At 57.8% G+C, this 19,325-nt stretch overlaps 1 protein-coding gene across 1 annotated transcript; it reads right to left on the bottom strand.

Moving 5' to 3' along the window:
• Nucleotides 1-1,026: 1,026 nt before the first annotated feature.
• Nucleotides 1,027-17,965, bottom strand: SELENON (selenoprotein N). The gene is made up of 12 exons (XM_066375468.1): nucleotides 17,727-17,965; nucleotides 16,978-17,095; nucleotides 12,839-12,972; nucleotides 9,386-9,598; nucleotides 9,095-9,219; nucleotides 8,442-8,579; nucleotides 6,857-6,938; nucleotides 6,215-6,403; nucleotides 5,696-5,801; nucleotides 4,592-4,704; nucleotides 4,394-4,495; nucleotides 1,027-3,549 (listed from the first exon to the last, which is right to left on the bottom strand). The coding sequence occupies exons 1-12, from the start codon at nucleotides 17,901-17,903 to the stop codon at nucleotides 3,379-3,381; spliced, it is 1,668 nt and encodes a 555-aa protein (XP_066231565.1). The 5' UTR covers nucleotides 17,904-17,965; the 3' UTR covers nucleotides 1,027-3,378.
• Nucleotides 17,966-19,325: the final 1,360 nt, after the last annotated feature.

The following is a 19,325-nucleotide window of genomic DNA, read 5'->3' as shown; positions in this document are numbered from 1 at the left end:
TTTTTTCGACAGAGAGAGGACAGCTAGAGACAAACAGGAAGGGAGAGAGATGACAAGCATCAATTCTTCATTGTGGCACCTTAGTTGTCCAATAATTGCTTTCTCATATGTTCCTTGACAGGGGGCTACAGCAGAGCGAGTGATCCCTTGCTCAAGCCAGCAACCTTAGGCTCAAGTCAGCGACCATGGGGTCATGTCTATAGTCCCACACTCAAGCCATCAACCCTGCGCTCAAACTGTTGAGCCCGCACATAAGCTGGCAACCTTGGGGTTTTGAATCTGGGTCCTCCATGTCTCAATCTGACGCTCTATCTGGTGTGCCACCACCTGGTCAGGCACAAAATTATTTTTTTAAAAAATATTTTATTTATTGATTTTTTTTTTATGGGGTAGGGAGAAGTGAGAAGTATCAACTCTTGAGTTGCTTCACTTTAGTTGTTCATTGATCGCTTGTTGTACGTACCTTGACTGGGCAAGCCCAGGGTTTTGAACAGGTGACCTCAGCATTCCAGGTTGATATTCCACTTACTGTGCCACCACAGGTCAAGCCATCACAAAATTATTTTAAGAAAGTCATAGGCCCTGGCTGGTTGGCTCAGCGGTAGAGCGTCGGCCTGGTGTGCGGGGGACCCAGGTTTGATTCCCGGCCAGGGCACATAGGAGAAGCGCCCATTTGCTTCTCCACCCCCCCCCCCCCCCTCCTCTCCTTCCTCTCTGTCTCTCTCTTCCCCTCCCGCAGCCAAGGCTCCATTGGAGCAAAGATGGCCCGGGCGCTGGGGATGGCTCCTTGGCCTCTGCCCCAGGCGCTAGAGTGGCTCTGGTCGCGGCAGAGCGTCGCCCCTGGTGGGCGTGCCAGGTGGATCCCGGTCGGGTGCATGCAGGAGTCTGTCTGACTGTCTCTCCCCCTTTCCAGCTTCAGAAAAATACAAATAAATAAATAAATATACTTAAAAGAAAGTCACTCAGCCCCTCTGGTGACAGATAAGATAGTCCCTGTAAAGTATTTTTCCCTGCCAAGGAAGAAGGAAGGGCGTAGCCACGAAGTGTGGAATAGCAAAAGCTTTATTTAGTACAACGCATCCCGCCCGACAAGGTTCTCTGGTCCGTGGAAGGGGGCCAGAGAAGTCGCATGGACGAAACCGCATGGGGGATAAAGGGTCGTCTAGGGTGGAGGCGAGTTGATATGACATGGGGAAATCTCACTGGCTGACGGACAGTCGCTCTTTTCCAAAGGACTCCTGGGAAGTTTCTTGTGGGCGGTTCCAGCCAGAGTTCCCGGGTCTGGTTCCTCACGTGACCTGTCCCCATTGCCCACCGACCTTACAATCCCCAAAGGCATTGCAGCCATACTCCCTGGCCCATCTGGCAAGCCAACCCTACAGATTCAGATCAAGGACAAGTGATCATCCCACCCAAAGGAAAGGCACTTCGAACCACCTCTGTCTCTCCAACTTTATTACAGGACATGGTGGGGACAGGTGAAGGAAGGGGCAGAGGTGTGACAAAAGGGCAGCTGGGGACCCTCCCCCACCATAGCACCTTCAAGGCACATGGGCATCAGGTACAGGCATCTGATGACGCAGAAAGCCCAAGCAATCAGAACCTTACTGTCACCCATGCTTGGAAGCACTGAGAAAGGCTTCGGACCGCCCTCCTGTCAAGGGCAGGAAGCATGCCTCCCAGGACATAAAGAACTGAGCTGAGCTTGCTGGCTCACGCCTCATTTGGTCTGGAGAGCATAGAGGAATGAAACATTTTGGTCTGAAAGGCTTTTTTTCTTTTTTTTCACCTCAGTGAAAACAGGCAAAGGAGAGAGGTAGGGGTGCAATGCAAAACAAAACACCCCACAATACAGGCTCGGGCTGAATCTCAACTCCACCACTGAGTGACTTTGGGCAAGTTATTCCCTTGAAACTGTTTCTTCATCTGCAAAATGGGAATAGTTAATATGTGCCTCACAGGCTTGTTGTGAGGATTAAATGAGGAAAGACATGTAATCTTAACAAAGTGCCTCAGACAGAGAAGGCTCAGGGTGGACATGGCCACGCAGGCGGGGGCTCAGGCGGGAAGCCTGGGCGTGTCTCAGGAAACGGCTGTTTCCTCTCCCTTCCCGTGAGCCCCTGTGGGGCGGGGCTGGGGGTGGGAGCAGGCTTGGCTCCAAGGCCTTAATGGAAAGCCTTAGGGGCCCTCATGGGCCTGAGTGGAGAGCAAGGATACAGTAACCCGCTGAGGACTGTTTTTAAAAAACTAGAAGGAAAAGAATATTTCTTCCCATCAATGCCACTGCAAAGACATCAAGCTGGACCCATCTGGGATTTCAGGTGCAGCCATCATGAGGCAGCTGCTGCAGGAAGCCTTTACCTCTTCCTTCTTAGGGCTGGGGTTATCAAAAATACCTACAAATTGTGAGAAAGTTCACATAAAAACACTTTTATGCATATATAAAAAAGAGACTGGCTCTGGTCAGTGGCTTGGGACATGAACCAAGGCTCTGAGAGTGGCCAAGGAGGGTCAACAGCCACCTCTGGTGGACGAGCTGGTCTGGGCTGCCCTGGGGCCGTGCAGTGCGGGCTCTGGGGGAGGCTGCTGTTTGGCGGGGCCACAATTCCGTGAGCTGAGGTCTTGGGCAGGAGGCAGTACCAGGGCTCTGGCTCCAGCAGTCCTACTGGACCCTGTGCTGCAGGGCCTTGGGTCTGGCCCTCAGAGAGCCCTCAGTGGGCCCCCTTGCTAAGGGCAGCAGCCTGCTTCACAGTAAAGCTTCCCAGACTGCAGGCCTCCAGCAAGTCCCCCAACAGGTTTGGTGGTACTGTCGTCAGATCAGATAGACTGGTCTGGGAGCCAAGGTCTGGGGTACTATGTCCTTTCCTCTTCTGAAGGGGGGTTCTGCTTCGAGCCTCCAGAGGGCTGTTGCCAGCTGATACTGACCTACTGGGGATACCAGACACAGGAGGACAGTTAGGGCTGTCCACAGAATACTTCTCGGACACCAACCTCATGTCAAGAATTCTTGATGTTCCTTTTGGAAAAACAAGGAGATGTTCCCAAAAGGAGAAAGGGGTAACCCTGTTTTCCTAGCACCAACTTCTCCCTATTCTTCAACCCAGCAGGGCCCGGACTATGTGCCTGAGAGGGTGGTGTCCAGTGAAATGACCCCAGATTCCTCGAGGGCCCAGGCACCCACTTGTCAATGCCCAGTAACAGATGCAAAGCTAGGACAGCCACCCTTAGCTGCCTTCCGAGCTCACAGGCAGCCGGGGAGAGGAGGGAGTGGGAATGCTTGCTGTTGGAAATGTGCGAGGACCCCTCTGGCCCTGGGGCCGAGGGGCCTGTCCATCACTGCTGGTGGCCTGGCCCCCCACGGCCCCGCTGGCAGGCGCGCTAGGGCTGCAGGAGGGGCAGGCCGCGCCGGAGGCCCTCCTTCAGGAACTGCATGTACGTGGCCGTGGACGGGTCTTCAAAGGTGGGCGAGAAGCTGAAGACGTTGTTCTCGACGTCCTCAGGCTTCATGGAGGTGATGTCCAGGAAGTAGTTGGCGTTGATGTGGTGGACCTTGGAGAAAGGCTGCGTGAGACGCAAGGCCCAGCTGGACTCGGAGGCCCTCTGCTCCTGCTGCTCAGCCTCTCTTGGGAGAAGAGGCCACTCTCGGGCGTCAACTGTCCTCACTGAGGCGGACGGCAGACGGGCAGGACCCTGCCGGAACCCAAGCCCGGCCGGGCTGCTCCCTCCCCTGCCTTTGCTCACACGGGGGCCCCTGAGCACAGCGCACGCCCTCGTCACTAGGGGTAGACCAGCACCCTTTAGTTCACCTTCCCCTCACCCAGCCCCCACTGCCCTGCTCCCGTGACCCTGACCTCCCCACTCCCCTCACCTCCCCACTCCCTCCTACACTTCTTACTTGTGCTGCTGTCACCAAGTCTCTGGACTTTTGGAGCCTCAGTTTCCTTGTTTGTAAAATGGGTATTTGTAATCATCTAGCTCCCAAAGCTGCTGTGAGAACCCAACTGGAGAATGTGTTGGAGTAAGGGCCTCAGGGAGAGCTAGGGAGCCCTCTCTACCTGTCGCAAGGCCTGGCCCATCCCTCCGGCCACCCCAGGGCTGACCATGGTCCAAGGTGAGCCAGACCAGGTCCTTTCCACTCTGCCTCTACAATGCGCCTACCGCTTTCCGGCCCCCAAGCTGCGTTGAGGCGCCCCTTCTCACAGGAGCGCCCTGACACCTGCACGGGCATCAGGATTCCTATTTCACAGATGTGAAAACTGAGGCTCAGACTGGCTCGGAGACCACTCAGGACTGTTGGAGGCAGACCCGAAGCCTGATGAGGTCTGAGAGTCTGTGCCCCCGATTGGCTGTTTCCTGTGCACAGTGTCGGTGTGTGGGGGTGGGGGTGACCTACCACGGTGCCATTGGGCAGACAGATCATCATCTCCACAGGGAAGCTGTACTTCTCCAGGTGCAGGTCAGCCAGTTTCTTGTGGGACGGGTTCTCCTGGTGGTTCTGTGGGGACAGTTGGGCGCACTCCTGATGCCTCGGCTCCCAGCATTATCCTAGGGGCTGTTCCCAAGGGGCTGTCCCCACCCACCCTCCACTCACCTTCAGGTCCTCCAGTTCCTTCACCAGGGACCAGGTGCTAATAAAGCTCTCATTGAGGAGGGCAAGAATGGGCGAACTTTCCAGGACTGTCTCCCGGAGAGTCCGCCCTGAGCCTGTTCAGGGAGAGGCAAGGCCAGAAAGAGTGAGGCACCCCAAATGTCTTACTGGGTTTCAATCAGCAGGAACCCTCCTGGACTTGGGTGAAATAAGTTCCAAAAGTCTGTAGGTGCTGAATAAATGGGTGCGGCAATTCACATCAATAACATACTGAAACCCAGGTGGAGATTGGGGGGAGCCCTACCCAGGGACTTTTAGTCTTAAATCCACAAAACTTTGTGCCTCAGGACCTTTGCACAGACTGTTCTTTTACCTAAAACATTCTTCCTCCTGTCACTCCTACTCATCCTTCAGTTTCATCTTAAATGTCACTTTGTCTAAGCCTCTTCTGACCCCCAATTACACACCCTCATGCCACTTGGGACCCTGCCTTGTGTAATATCACGCTTGTACATGGTTACTCAGTGTCTGCCGTCTGCACCACACCGTGCGCTCCCCAAGGACAAGGGCCACTCTAACTCTCATTGCAAGACTCCCAGCACGCAGCCTATGGTGTGGCACAGAGGCGCCCGCACGTTTGCTGACTGACTGGATGAGGACAGACTCGTTGTTTTACTCATCTTTGTATCCACTGTCTGACCCAAAGATTTTGCACCCAGCAGGCCTTCAGTGAATTTTCTGAATATGTGAATGAATGCATGCCCAGCCTCTGGCACTATTTTTTTATCTCACTTGTGTGCCACACTTTATGGAGAACAGGCACTTTCACATCCATTTCTCACAGCTCTGGGAGATATATGAGCCCCTCCCCTTTACTGTTGAGAAAACGGAGGCTCAGGGAGGGGAAGTCACTTGGCTAGGATTGCTAAGCTGAAAATGGCTGAGTTGGGCTCTTTTTCCGGCAGCTTCCTCTGAGCTCAGCACAGAAACCTCCCAAGCCCTCACTCCAAGCCCCTCACGCTCCAATAGGAGAAGCCGTTAGCCCTGCAGGCAAGGAGAGTCCCCCCCCCCCCCGCTCTCCCCTTGGACTGGCCGGTTCGCCCTCACCTCAGCAGGACTGGTCGTCCAGGGCCCCCCACAGCAGGATCGAGTGCACCAGCTTGTTCTTGGCCTTGGCTTGGTCGAAGGCCTCGGTGAATGGCAGGTAGGTGACCTGGGGCCAAGCCAAGACAGAGAAGCTAGTGTGCAGCCAGGGCCCCATTCAGGGACCGAGTGTGTGATGTGTATGTGCGTGTAGTAGGTGTATGTATGCATGCGTAGTATGTATAGCATGCACCTCTATGTGTAGTGTATATAGTGTATGTGTGTGTAATATGTACGTGTATGTGTACAGTATATGCATGTGGGTACAGTATGTAAAGTGTTCGTGTGTCCGGGTGTGTGAAGGGTGTTGCTGGGATGGAGGATGCCTCCTCTAAGTTCCAGTGGCAGAGGAGGCTGCCCTGGCAACACTGGGTCCTGCAGGACAGCCTTGGCAGCAAGCCCTGTGCACAGCCCAGCGCCCTGTGCCCACCCGCGGCTCCCAGAGCCCAGCCCTGGCCCCACGGGCCTGGAGCCCGCCCTCACCTTCTTGAAGGGGTACATGGCCACCTCTAGGCGCCGGGCGGCCTCCTCCCAGCTCAGCTCCTGCTGCCACTCGATCTCCTCAAACACGAACTGGAGCGGCTCCCCTGAGGGCAGGCGGCTGTTGATGGCGTTACCATCCTCGTCCAGGATCACGGACGGGATGGAGGGGCCTGTGGCCTTCAGCTCCATCTAGGCAGGAGGGCGGCGAGGGATGACATCAGTGAGGGGTGTCTCAGAGATGGACAAAATTCTCAAGGGGTCCTGAGAGACCCTCAAAGATACCCCACTCCCTGCAGGTGTGGGAGACGGCCCTGGGAAAGGGAGGGCTGGTCAAGGCTATGCAGTGAGCCTGGGGCAGAGCAGGGTCCAGGGACAGAGCTAGCGTCCAGCCAGGGCTCCTTCCACGGTGAGCTGTCCGAGGGCTGTGGCAGATGCTGGGTTCTGTGTGCAGAAACAGGTGGCTCCCCAGAATTCTGCTTTGGGGATAGCTGTCCTCAGCCTGCCAGGAGCTCTGTCCTGCACCCTGGACCACCCCGAGGCCCCTAGCCAGCTGGGCCCTGCCTGCAGCCACGCTGAGAGGCTGTGGCAGAGCCTCTGCTGAGCCCCGCCTTCCTAGCTGGGTGGGACCATCTTTGCGCTCACCTGAGGGACATAGCCAATGTCCACCTCCATATTGCTGCTCTCACTGGCCCCGTACAGCCACTCCATGTCCACATTCAGAGACCTAGGGACAGGAGAGGGTGGCCAGGGTAGAACACCATCAACGAGGCTCATGAACCATATGTCAGACATTATCTTGCTGAAAGTACACAGCTGTCCCCATTTAACAGATGTGGCTACTGAGGCTTGGCAAGCTGAACTCAAGGTCTCAGAGCTGCTGGGCCCATGACTGCAGAGCCTGGGCTCTTTCTTCTCCCCAGGCTGCTCCTCTCAAGGCACTGCAACCACACCACGGTCCACTGGCCCAGCCTTCCCGGTTTTCAAAGGGCTGTCACATCCACAACTCCTGTACTGCCCTGGACCCTCCCAGGCAGAAACCATCGGTGCATCCCCCAGGACACAGGGGAGCAGGTGTGAAAACCTGGCCCTGCTCCCCAGCAGGAAGTCTAGCCCGACCAGGTGCCATCTGCAGATCTGCCACATGGGGGCGCCCCAGGACTGACAATCACCACTTTGGGCAGAGTGAGCTGGGCACCCTCAGAGGGGGTCAGCAATCCCTGTGGCCTGGTTCTGGTCATTTGCACCTCTCCTGTTTCATACAGTCCAGGACTCCCCCAACCTGCTCTGCCCCCTTCCACCTGGGGTGGAGCCAATGTGACCTGGGCTGAGCCCATGGCGTACAGGAGCCTGAGTGGAGGGAGGAGGAGGAAAAGGAGACTGGAAACCACTCTGGTCCAGGGAGCAACTTCCTCTTCCCAGGTTATCACAAGCATCCTCTCACTCCTGCCAGCCTCCTGGCTAGAAAATGAGGAAACTGAGGCCCAGAGAGGGCCAAGGCCTTGCCCACAATGCAGCCCGCTGGTGCTACGGCTGAAAATGAACTCTAGGCCTCCCTGCTCACAGCCCAGGTCTTCTCCCTGTACAGAGTCACTAAGTGGCCCCTTAGGAATTAGGAGACTTGAAGCCAGGGTCTCCAGTTCCCCTGCATCCCTGACGAGCTGGCTCGGAGCCAGTCAGGCAGGTAGGTAGGCAGGGGCTGGCACAGAGCCATCCCAGAAGTCCCCCTGAGGTCCAGAGGTAGCAACTGCAGGCAGTGGAGGGCCTGCCTGCCCTCAGGCCTCTGTCTGGCTAAACCTTCCTCACCCTCCCCCCCAATCCAGGTCTCTGTTTAGATGACCCTCCCTCTGAACTTTTCTAGACCCCAGCCAGCCAGGTCCCTGCGCACCTGCTGGCCTCCCCCTAGGGACGCAGAGCAGGCTGTGGTTACGGAGCAGCATTATGAGGGTGGAAGGCTCCAGCTTTGAGGAGGCTCTGCTGCTGCTGCATTGGGTCCTGGGCACAGAGTTGGCGGGCCAGGCCCAGGCAGAACCTGGGACATACTTGTCGGATGATGGAATGACCCTCCTCAACCTGCTTCAAGCTGCCCCCCACCCCCCAGCTCCAGGTCCCTCCCAAGAGAGCACCCAGGCCTCTCCCAAGAGAGGCTGCTCTGGGAAGCAAAGAAAGGACAGAGCCTCTGGGCACCTGCTTCTGACCCTGGAGCCGGTGCGTGGGCCAAAGCTCCCACCTGTGGTTGGGCACGAAGAGCCGGAAGTCGCGGATGTGGGTGGCATCTTTGGAGAGGACGATGTGGCCGGTGAACTGGGCAGGCGAGAACCAGAAGGGGAAGTCAGGCGGCTCGCTGAGCTGGAACTCGGCATGGATCCTGGGGAGAAGGAGCCCGGCTGGGAGCAGGCCCCGCTGAGGCAGAGCCCACCCTCCTGCATCTGTCCCAAAGCCTAGGAGCAGGGCCAGACTTCTGTGAGGGAGACAGGGCTGGGCGGGGGAGGGGGGAGTGCACGGGGCAGGAAGAAGGCACGGCCTCCAAGCATTGCAATCAGCGCCTGGCTCACAGGCTGCCTTCGGAAGCCTGTCTGACCCTCCTCTGAGTTCTCGTAGTCACTCGAGGGTGTGTGTGACCCAGCTTCAAAGCGCTATACACCCCTCTTCTGTGCAGATGACAATCACGGCCACTCGCCCTGTGCTAAGCGCGCTCTGTGCCTTTTCTCTTCCTCCTAGGAGGAAGTCACCACCATCCTGATCCTTGCAGGGCTCAGAGAACCCAAGGGCACAGGGTGGTAGGTGGTGGATGGGGACATCGAGCCAGGCCTGCCTCCCCTGCTGTGCCCTTCCGTGTTGCCCTGGGGCCCCAGGCCAGGGCTGGAGGCAGGGACCGCTCACCGGAACATCACAGTGTAGTAGAAGTCACTGATGGCGGTCAGGCAAGCAACTGCCCCCTGAGGGGCAAAGCGGGTCTTGACGAAGGGCCGCGGGTGGAACATGCTCAGGAGCCGGTGGATGATGACCTGGGGGAAGGGCAGTGGGACCCAGGCTGGAGGTGGGTCCAGAGGGAGGCGGACAGCAGGTGAGGTAGGCCTGTCATGGGGGTCCAGGTGCAGACAGGGAGTGGCATGCCGGGCTGGGGCTGGGGCTGGGGTGCAGGGCCCAGGGCTCGCCCAGGGCTGCCCTCACCTCCTTGCCCTTGGGTGGCGGTGGGTAGAAGCGGTTGTTGGACAAATAGCCGGTGAAGACGCTCAGCTCACTGGGGACGATCCACCAGGGCTGGCCCAGCTCCACCTGGCCCCCAGGGGGAAGGAAGGGCCGGAAGTGGCGGGCGGCAAACAGCGCACTTGGCGAGGCTGCGGTCGTCCAGTTGCGGAGGCCAGCCAGGGCCAGGCGGGAGACCTGGGGCAGGAAAAGCCAAAGCTCTGGGGCACTGAGAACCCCACTTTGGGGTCCCCTGTCCCATAAGTGGGAGGAAGTCTCCCTTTAGCCCTGAGCTAGCCCATAAGCCAGGGGAGGCCCCTGTCCTAGTGATGGCCACAGGCACGGTCCTGCCAGAGCGGAGGCTCATCACACCTCCTGGGCCCCTGCCCAGAAGCAGTGCCCAGGCCAAAGGCCAGAGCTCACTAGAGGGCGGGAGCTGAGGGAGCTGAAGGGCCACCCAGGACTGGGACGGGTTAGGCGGGGCCTTCCTTACCCTTTCTACTCCCCTCGCTTTCCACTCTCTGATCCCTTCTCCAAGTCTCCTCCTCCCTGAGGAGGTGAATGTCCCACTGGTAAGGCCAGAGCTTGGGTTTGGAGTTAAGTCTGAGGAGGGAGGCAGTAACCACCTTTCCTGTGACCCCTCCAGGGTCAAGGATGAGACCACAGAGAAGGGGAAAGGCACCCCCAGAGAGGGCCCGGTCAGACTGGCTGGGCGCCCGCCTCACTTCTCTCCGATGCTCTGATGGGCAAGGGAGTCCGAGGGGCAGAGAGTGTAGCCGCTCTGCGCACCTGCCCGGAGTGGGGTGGGACCTGGAGCATTCAGGTCCCCTGAAAAATACCACCTTCAGTGGCTCCTCCCTGCCCTTCTGAGCTACAGGACAGAGTCCCTTCCCGCTGGGGCATCAGCCCCATGACAGCGAGTGCCTGGCAGCCCTCCAGGGCGCTCAGCCACCAGGGAGCTGCCTGTCTTTGACAGCAGCAGGTGCCCTGTCCCTTCCTCACCGCGATGGCTGGCAGTGGCAGCGGGCTGGGGGCCCAGGCTCAGTGGGAAGTAGAGGTGGGAAGGGACAGGGAGGGAGCTTTCAGGGAGGTGGACACAACAGGCAGGTTTTCAAAGCAGTGCTGACTATATAGGGCCAGACAGAGCTGCCTGCCTGCTGGGTCCCTCACGCCTGCTGGCCCCCCTCACGCCTGCTGGGCCCCCCTCACGCCTGCTGGGCCCCCCTCACGCCTGCTGGGCCCCCCTCACGCCTGCTGGCCCCCCCTCACGCCTGCTGGGCCCCCCTCACGCCTGCTGGGCCCCCCTCACGCCTGCTGGGCCCCCCTCACGCCTGCTGGGCCCCCCTCACGCCTGCTGGCCCCCCCTCACGCCTGCTGGGCCCCCCTCACGCCTGCTGGGCCCCCCTCACGCCTGCTGCCCCGCCTGCTCACTCCTGCTGGGTCCCTCACGCCTGCTGGGTTCCTCATGAAGCTGGGCCCCACTCACAAGACTGGTAAGGCCCTGTGCAGAAGAACAGCCTCCATGACGGGCCAGGCTGGGGGTGCTGCCCCTGCCCCTGCAGCACAGGTTCGCACTGCTCTGTACAGAGCTCATTTGTTCACACAGCTTCAACCCCAACTGCAGGCTCATCACCACCAAACCCGTCCACCCAGAGCTCTCCTTGGAAAGTCAGACCTGTTTCACACCACGCACTGGACTCTCTCCCTGATACCCCAAGTACCCTAACTTCAACTTGTCCAAACTGCCCTCATTCCAGCTCCACCTTCAGTCCCCATGGGGCAACCGCCATCATGCACCTGGTCACCAGCCAGAAGCCTGAGTCATCTGACTCCTCCCTGTCACTTTCCACTAGCAGCCCGGCCCTGCCTCCTCCAGGGCCCATGGTCCAGGCTGTCCTCCCTCCAGCACCACTGCCTCCCCGCCTGCCCCCTCCCCTCCCAGGACCTCATCTTGCCTCCCAGCTGGCACCAGCTGCATCCGGAAAGCACAGATGTGATCAGGGAACTCTCCTATTTAAAAGTCTGCTACGGACCCTGGCCGGTTTGCTCAGTGGTAGAGCGTCGGCCTGGCGTTCAGAAGTCCCGGGTTCGATTCCCGGCCAGGGCACACAGGAGAAGCGCCCATCTGCTTCTCCACCCACCCCCTCTCCTTCCTCTCTGTCTCTCTCTTCCCCTCCCGCAGCCGAGGCTCCATTGGAGCAAAGATGGCCCGGGCGCTGGGGATGGCTCCATGGCCTCTGCCTCAGGCACTAGAGTGGCTCTGGTCGCAACAGAGCGATGCCCCGGATGGGCAGAACATCGCCCCCTGGTGGGCATGCCGGGTGGATCCCGGTCGGGCACATGCGGGAGTCTGTCTGACTCTCTCTCCCCGTTTCCAGCTTCAGAAAAATACAAAAAAAAAAAAAAAAAAGTCTGCTACAGTGTTTTGCTGCTGCAGAATGAAGGCCAAAGTGAGGCAACCGAGGCCTTTCTTGGTCTGGCAACTTTTCTTCCAGCCCTACTGACCGGGATGCCCAGGCGTGTGTCCCATGTGCCCCATGGCCTCGGTTGACTGGCCTGGCACTTTCTACCTTCAGGCCTTTGTTCATCACAGTGAAATTTCAGCTGAGATATAAAGGCCGAGTGGGTGTGGGCTGGGCCTGGAGAAAAAGTTACTCCTGGCTGGGGGAGCAGCACAGAGAAGACTCAGGGCTGGCAGGAAGCCTGGATGTCTGGAGTGGCTGGAACAGAGCAAGCTGAGGGGAGGCGGGAGAGCGTGGGAGGGGCGGGCAGGGTCTGCGGTGCTTAGGTCCTGTGGTGGGCTTGAGCCCTTGTCCATAGGTTCTTGGGTCAGGGCTGGTTAGCAAAGCATTGGTCAGGTGCCCTCGCCACCCCATGACTCCTGCTAGGGACAGAACCTCAGGTCTGAAATATCGCTGTTCTGTAGAGCACCTGTCAGATGCTGAGCATCGTGGTAGGGGTCTGGAGATACATAAATGTGGGGACCCAGGCCTGGCCTCAGCAAACGCACTGCACTACCGGCAGGGAAATGGCAGGCTTGCAGAAAGTAATGATTCTAAGCGGCAGCTGCATCATCACAGTCTGTGCACTCGCCCTTCCCTCCCACCAGCTCTGTCCTTCCCTGCCTCACGGCTAAGCCCTCCTCCTCCTGCAATCTCTGCCACATGTCACTCCCCCAGGAAGCCATCCCAGATCCCGGGTCTGGGTTAGAGGCTCATGCTTATTCCTCCCGCCTCCCCCATCTGACTGTGTGGACAGCAGGGACGGCATCGCACCCACTGCTGGACCCGAAGGCCTGGCACACGGGGTGCACAGAGGGCAGCTGATAAAGGAAGGGAAGGATGAACATCGCCCCGTTCTCTGGTGGCGAGTGCACACAGGTGGTCCTCCTGTCTATGGTCCCGCCTGTGGGGACCCCCTTGCCCCACCCCAACTCACCCCTAAGAACCCATCTTTGCTCTTGGTCATGGACTCCGGAAGCAGAGGCTGGAATTGGGCTTCTATGGTGAGCGTCTCCTCGCTGGGGTCTGGGGGCAGCTCCTCCTCCTCATAGCTGACGGCAGGAGTTGACCCTACGAGACACAGATCACTGGAGAGGGGCCCTGCCCTTGGGCATCCACTCTGGTCAGTGACTAAGGGAGCCCGGCTCGGAGCTGGCAGGTAACAGTTAACAATTGCCCAAGTAATAACCAGTATGTATCACATTTTAGTTTCCGAGTTGCCTGGGTGAGGCAGATAATATTACTATCAACTCCCGTTTTATGAATGAGAAATTGGAGGCTCAGAGAGATATCATTTCCCCAAGGTCACACAGCTAGGTAGTGAGGGAGTCAGGATTCAAACCCAGGCCTGTTTTACTCCAAACCCATAGTTAATCATGACACTCTTCTGGGGAAGTTAAGATCTCAGAGCCTCAACTTCCTCAAAGGCTCATGAATCAGATGACCTAGGTTCAAATCCCAGCCCTACCCCTCACCAGCTGTGTGATGGCCGGCCAGTGGCTTGTTACGAGGATTAAATGAGATAATCCATGTAGTGTTGGCACCAGGCCTGCTGAGGGGTAAACCCATAACGAACTTTAACTGCATCACTATTACCAGAGATTTCAGCAGCAGGCAGCCAGGAGGTGGGGCTCTGGCTAGTTCTGACTCCACCCTGCGCTCACTCCAGCAGGCCCAGCTGGTACAGAAAGGCCATTCTCACTTCACCCTTCCCTTTTGTTCTCCAAACCGAGCCCCAGATTAATTCAATGCTGGGCTCACCAAAGGTGGCATGTGGGCAGGCACCTGCTTCTCCCAGCTGCTAGGATCCCAATACCAAACAGAGAAACTGTTTCCTGGGGCTGAGAGAGAACACAGCTGAGCTCCAAGTTGAGGTTGGCTCCATTTCCTGGACCACTTGGAGGCAAATCGCTCAGCCTCTCTGGTTTTCCTACATGAGCAATGGAGCCCGTGCTGTCATGGTGTCTCATGAAGAAACAAACACTGCTCGGAGAGGCACTCAATCGCAGGACTCAGAGCAATGAATGAAGCAAGAAACGGAATCAGGCCGTCTTTGGTGTCACAGAAAGAGCACTGGTTTGGGAGGAGGCTCGCTTCTCCCCGATTCCTGGGTGGTGTCGTTTCCGTCTGTGTGTGGAGGGCTGGACAGGCAGCAGCTGAGTGTCACCGCTCAGACCTCCTCCTGCTCGGAGATGTGCCACGTCTGTAATCTTTCAAGGGAGGGAGTCGATGAAGGTTTAAGGGAGAACAAAGCCTATTCCAAAAGGGCCCCACAATACTGCTAATGGAAGCAGCGGTGGGTCTTGTCACATGTGCCTCCTCCCAGGGGCAGGTCTGTGGCACAGAGACCATGCTTGACATTTGCTAACAGACTGCCTGGCTGTATTTGAAGTAGTTCTTAACCAGGATCATCAGAGTCACTCAGGATGCCTTTTAAACTACAGATGCCCACTACCCATCTCAGACCTACTGAGTCAGAATCTTCAGGGGCTACAATCCTGATGCCAATCCCAGTCCTAAAGACACTGTTATTTCTGCATTTGTAAATCAATGCAGCAAATCTTCCCCAAACCGCCATCTGGAACCTCAGAGGAAGGGACCAGTCGGCATGTACTAAGTTATTAGTCTGCCTGCTTATTTCTTTCTTTTTTTTTTTTTTAATTTATTTTTTATTTATTCATTTTAGAGAGGAGAGGGAGAGACAGAGAGAGAGAGAGAGAGAGGAGAGACAAAGAGAGAGAAGGGGGGAGGAGCTGGAAGCATCAACTCCCATATGTGCCTTGACCAGGCAAGCCCAGGGTTTCGAACCGGCGACCTCAGCATTTCCAGGTCGACACTTTATCCACTGCGCCACCACAGGTCTTTAAATGTTTTTTTTTTGTTTTTTTTTTTTTTGTTTTTTTTTTTTTTCCGAAGCTGGAAACGGGGAGACACAGTCAGACAGACTCCCGCATGAGGGAGGGGAAGAGAGAGAGAGAGGAAGGAGGGGGGGGGGGTGGAGAAGCAAATGGGCGCTTCTCCTATGTGCCCTGGCCGGAATCGAACCCGGGTCCCCTGCACGCCAGGCCGACACTCTACCGCTGAGCCAACCGGCCAGGGCCTGCCTGCTTATTTCTTTATTTTACTGTGGTCACAGATAATTATTAATAATTACTCCCAGCATTTTATGGCCCTTTGGGTTTTTTTTAATAAAATGTTTTATTGGCCTTGGCTGGCTGGCTCAATGGTAGAGCTTTGGCCCAGGGTATAGATGTTTCAGGTTCCATTCCCAGCCTGGGCACACAGGAGAGGCGCCCATCTGCTTCTCCACCCCTCCCACTCTCCTTCTTCTCTGTCTCTCTCTTACTTTCCCGCAGCCAAGGCTCCATTAGAGCAGGGTTGGCCTGGGTGCTGAGGATGGCTCCATGGCCTCCACCTCAGGCGCTAAAATAGCCCCAGTTGCAAGGGAGCAAAGCCCCAAATGGGCAGAGCATCGCCCCCTGGTGGGCATGCCAGGTGGATCCCGGAAGGGCGCATGCAGGAGTCGGTCTCTCTGCCTCCCCGTTTCTAACTTCGGAAAAATGCAAAAACAAACAAACAAAAAGTTTTATTTCCTGACTTTTAAGTAACATGCTTATTTTATACTATTTGTAAAACTTTTAAGGATAAAGCTGAAAATTAAACATTCATAACTGTACCAACTAAAGAGACTGCCTCTTTTTGCTGCTTAGAGTTAGCATTTTTAGTTTTGTTTTTTGTTTCCCTAGAACTTGGTCCAGTTTTGTCTTCCCAGTAGCCTCAGAGGTAAGGGAGGGAAGGACTATTTTTCTAATGGAAGAAAACATTAATGTAAAAATTTAAAAGGCCCCCAAGCCCAGCAAGTTTGGCCAATAGGTCACTATGAGGGGACTCCTGCTCACTGGCCATAAAAAAAGACGAGGTGGCTGCGTGGATACTTGGAGAAGTGTGTCCAAATTAAGAGGTCAGAACCAATCCACATGGGGCTGACCTGGTCACCTGCCTGTCTGTGTTCACTACAGAACTGACTGCCCCTGGACCCTGACACGTCTGTCCCGATAGCATTTTGCATCTGACCCTCCCCCTCTGGCAGTGACCACAGGTCACTGGGCCTGCTAGTGAGGGACCTACCCGACCCATCCCGAGACCCAGAAAGCTCATCACCGGACTCTGGTGCTTATTCACCAGAGAGCAGCTGACAGCTCTTCTTGCCTTTCCCGTCAACTGACCTCCTTACACTGGGCAACTTGGGTGACAAGGAGGTGCCCAGGATCAGAAGTTCAAGAAATGTCACAAGAAACAGATACAGGGATTGGAGTGGCGGTGAGGGGGTGACTGAAGCACTTCATAATTCATTAGGTATTTCAGGCCTTCCTCTTTATTTTAAAAAGAACAACACTGATGACACGGAGGCAAAAATGGATAGTGAGGATGTGACGGGAATCTGATAGCACCAAAGGGAGTTTCACGTTTAGTAAAATGACTGGAATAGCTCCCACTGACTATCTACTGCTACTCAGCCGCTTTGCAGATACTCCCTCTAACCCTGCAACCTGGGAGCTGGGGCAGGATCTGGGGCCAGATGATCCTAGCTCTGTACCTTCTAGTTTGGGCAAGTCGGTGAGGCTTCCTGTGCCTCAGTCCCCCTGTAGACATGGGGGTCAGGGCAGAGTCAGTCTCACAGGGCACTGCAAAGATTAAAGGGAGAATTCACATGAAGTATTAAAGTAATGTCTGGCCCTGAGGAAGTGGTCAGGAACAGTTAACTAGAATTATTCACATGTGAGTAGTACAGACTGGAGAGAGAGAGAGAGAGAGAGAGAGAGAGAGGGAGAGAGAGAATGTGTGTGTGTGTGTGTGTGTGTGTGTGTACGCGCGCTGAAGCAGCTTGCTCAAACCAGCAGCTTGCTCAAACCAGCAGCTAGAAGGCATCAGAGCCAGGAGGACCCCAGGGCTGCCAGGACCCACAATCTCCTCTCTACTCCAGATGGCCCTTCTGCTCAGAGCAGACACAGCAGCCAAGAAGCAGAGGAAGGTGCCTGGGCTCTCTCCTCCCCAGTCCCCAGCCTCTCCTGGTACCTGTCAGCTTCTCCACGATGGGCCTGAACTCCTCAGGGCTGATGTACGAATCCTGGTCTGTGTCCAAGGAGGAGAAGAGAAAGAGGCCTTCTGTCCCCAGTGCCTTCAGCGCAGACTCCTGCTTGGGGAAGGGGCCAGCTGAACACCAGTTGGATACCATCTCCCTGAGTTCTCTCACCACCGCTTGGTCCATTTGTTCAAATGTCACCACCCCAGGGCCCCAGTCCCCCTTCTCTGGTCCCAACTTTACTCCTTGCCTCATCCACTATCTCTGTCCCAGTCCCTTCTATCTGGCCCCATCCCCATTCCCCCCTGCTCACAGACCCACTGTCCCCTCCTGTCTCCCCTCTCTGCTGTCCCAATGCCCTCCAGCCCCTCTCCCAGATTCTCTGGGTCCCCGCTTCACTCTGTGCCTTGTCTGCAGTCCACCGTCCCGTGGACTGTCCCGCAGCAGTTCGTCTCAGCCCCTGCCTCACCTCCCCTTCCGTACTTCAAAGTCTGCTCGACCCTGGTACCCTCTTTCCCCTCGCTTCCATGCCGCCCTCCCCATCCCCCTCGAGGCCGCCCTTCCATCCCCACCCCGACCCCAACTCATCCCTCCGGGTTCCCCCCTCCGAGCGGACTCACTGCCCTGCTCGCCCCCGCCCCGCCGCCCCCCGACCCCGGGGCCCGGACCCTCTGCGAGTCTCGCCGCGCCCGCCCGGCGCCCCCACCCCAAGGCTCCCGTCCCCCGCGCCCGCCGCCCGGACCTGCCGCGCGGCCGCCTGGGCCTCGGTGTAGCGGGCGTAGGCCCGGGCGGCGACGGCTGCCGCGGCGGCTGCGAGCAGGGCCCCGAGCAGCGCCAGGGCGCGAGCACAGCGCGGCGGGGGCGCGGGCGGCGCGGCGGGGGCGGAGGTCCCGCGCTCGTCCGGCCCGGGCCGGCCCATAGCGGTGGCTCGGCGGTGGCTCGGCGGCGGCTCGGCGGCGGCTCCGGGAGGCTGAGACAGACCAGCGGGCGGCGGGGCGGGCCGGGGCGGAGCGGGCCGGGGGAAGGCGGGGGCGGGGGCGGGTCCGGGCGGCGGGCCGGGCGGAGCGGGCCGGAGGGGAGGCGGGGGCGGGTCATGGGGCGGGTCCGGGGGCGGGGCGGAGCGGGCCGGAGGGGAGGCGGGGGCGGGGGCGGGTCCAGGCGGCGGGCCGGGCGGAGCGGGCCGGAGGGGAGGCGGGGGCGGTTCCGGGGGGCGGGTCATGGGGCGGGTCCGGAGGCGGGGCGGAGCGGGCCGGAGGGGAGGCGGGGGCGGTTCCGGGGGGCGGGTCATGGGGCGGTTCCGGGGGGCGGGGCGGGGCGGGCGGCCTCGGGCTGGGTCGCCGCGGCCCTAGGGGGCGGTGTGTCGTGGCCGCATGTCTACTCCAGCGCCTGGCGCGGTGTCTGAGCACACGGTGGCGTCAGTGGGTGCTGAGCGAGTCAGTAAAAGGATGCCAGGACTCCCTGCAACCCTGCCATTCTCAGGCCCGTCCTTTTTGCCCTCTGGGTTCCTGCACTTCAGTTTCCCAGAGCGAAACCAGGCGCCCGCATTCCATCTTGCTGGCGGAGGAGGTAGCGATTCCAGGCTGAGGACCCAGAGAAGGGAGGGTTGGGGCGGAGGGTGGGGAGGACACGCACATCCCCGAGCTTACTGGGGAGTGGCCATGGGCCGCCAAGCCTCGTCCACCTCCGCTGGCACTGCCCGTCCAACAGCAGCAGATAGGCACCCCACTCTCCGCCCTTATCCCACCTGTTTCTAAAATGTGTTCAGTCAGCTAGAAAAGAAAAATTGCAAAGCTGAACGCCTATTCTCTTCATGGTACAGCTGGAAGGCCACCTCTGCAATTGTATCAGAGACAGAGAACTACGTGTTCAAAGCACACACAGGTAGGCGGCGCAGGCCTGAAACCCTCACCGGCCAGGGCCAGGCTTTCCTCACCTGCAAGGAGAAGTCAAGAAGCCAGTCTGTGGGGTGTGGTGCGGAGGAAAACCTTTCCTAGTGGGGCTGGGCTGTCAGTCACTGGCTACTCTGCTCTGCTGGGCCTGGCATCACCACAGGTGTGATTTTTTCCTGGAGAACATTTGGCATGTTTGGGAAAAGGACCTAGGGAATGGAAGTGGGTGGAGATTGAGAAAATATACTGCTCACGAAAATTAGGGGATATTTTATAGCTATCATATTAATTTTGAAATATCCCCTAATTTTTGTGAGCAGTATATTTTCCTGTCAAGTTCGCAGGTCCCTGATTTCACTGGAGCTGTCTTCTGTTTTTGTGTCAAGGTCCCCAGGAAGGTGGGGAGGCTCTGTTTGTACTTCTCCAGGAGAGGGCAGCAGCTCCGGAAGCCT

The sequence above is a fragment of the Saccopteryx leptura genome, chromosome 3 (assembly GCF_036850995.1).
Source record: "Saccopteryx leptura isolate mSacLep1 chromosome 3, mSacLep1_pri_phased_curated, whole genome shotgun sequence".
In the NCBI taxonomy this organism is placed as follows: domain Eukaryota; kingdom Metazoa; phylum Chordata; class Mammalia; order Chiroptera; family Emballonuridae; genus Saccopteryx; species Saccopteryx leptura.
The sequence above is the reverse complement of the archived record's forward strand: the minus strand, read 5'-3'. Positions and strand labels throughout refer to the sequence as shown.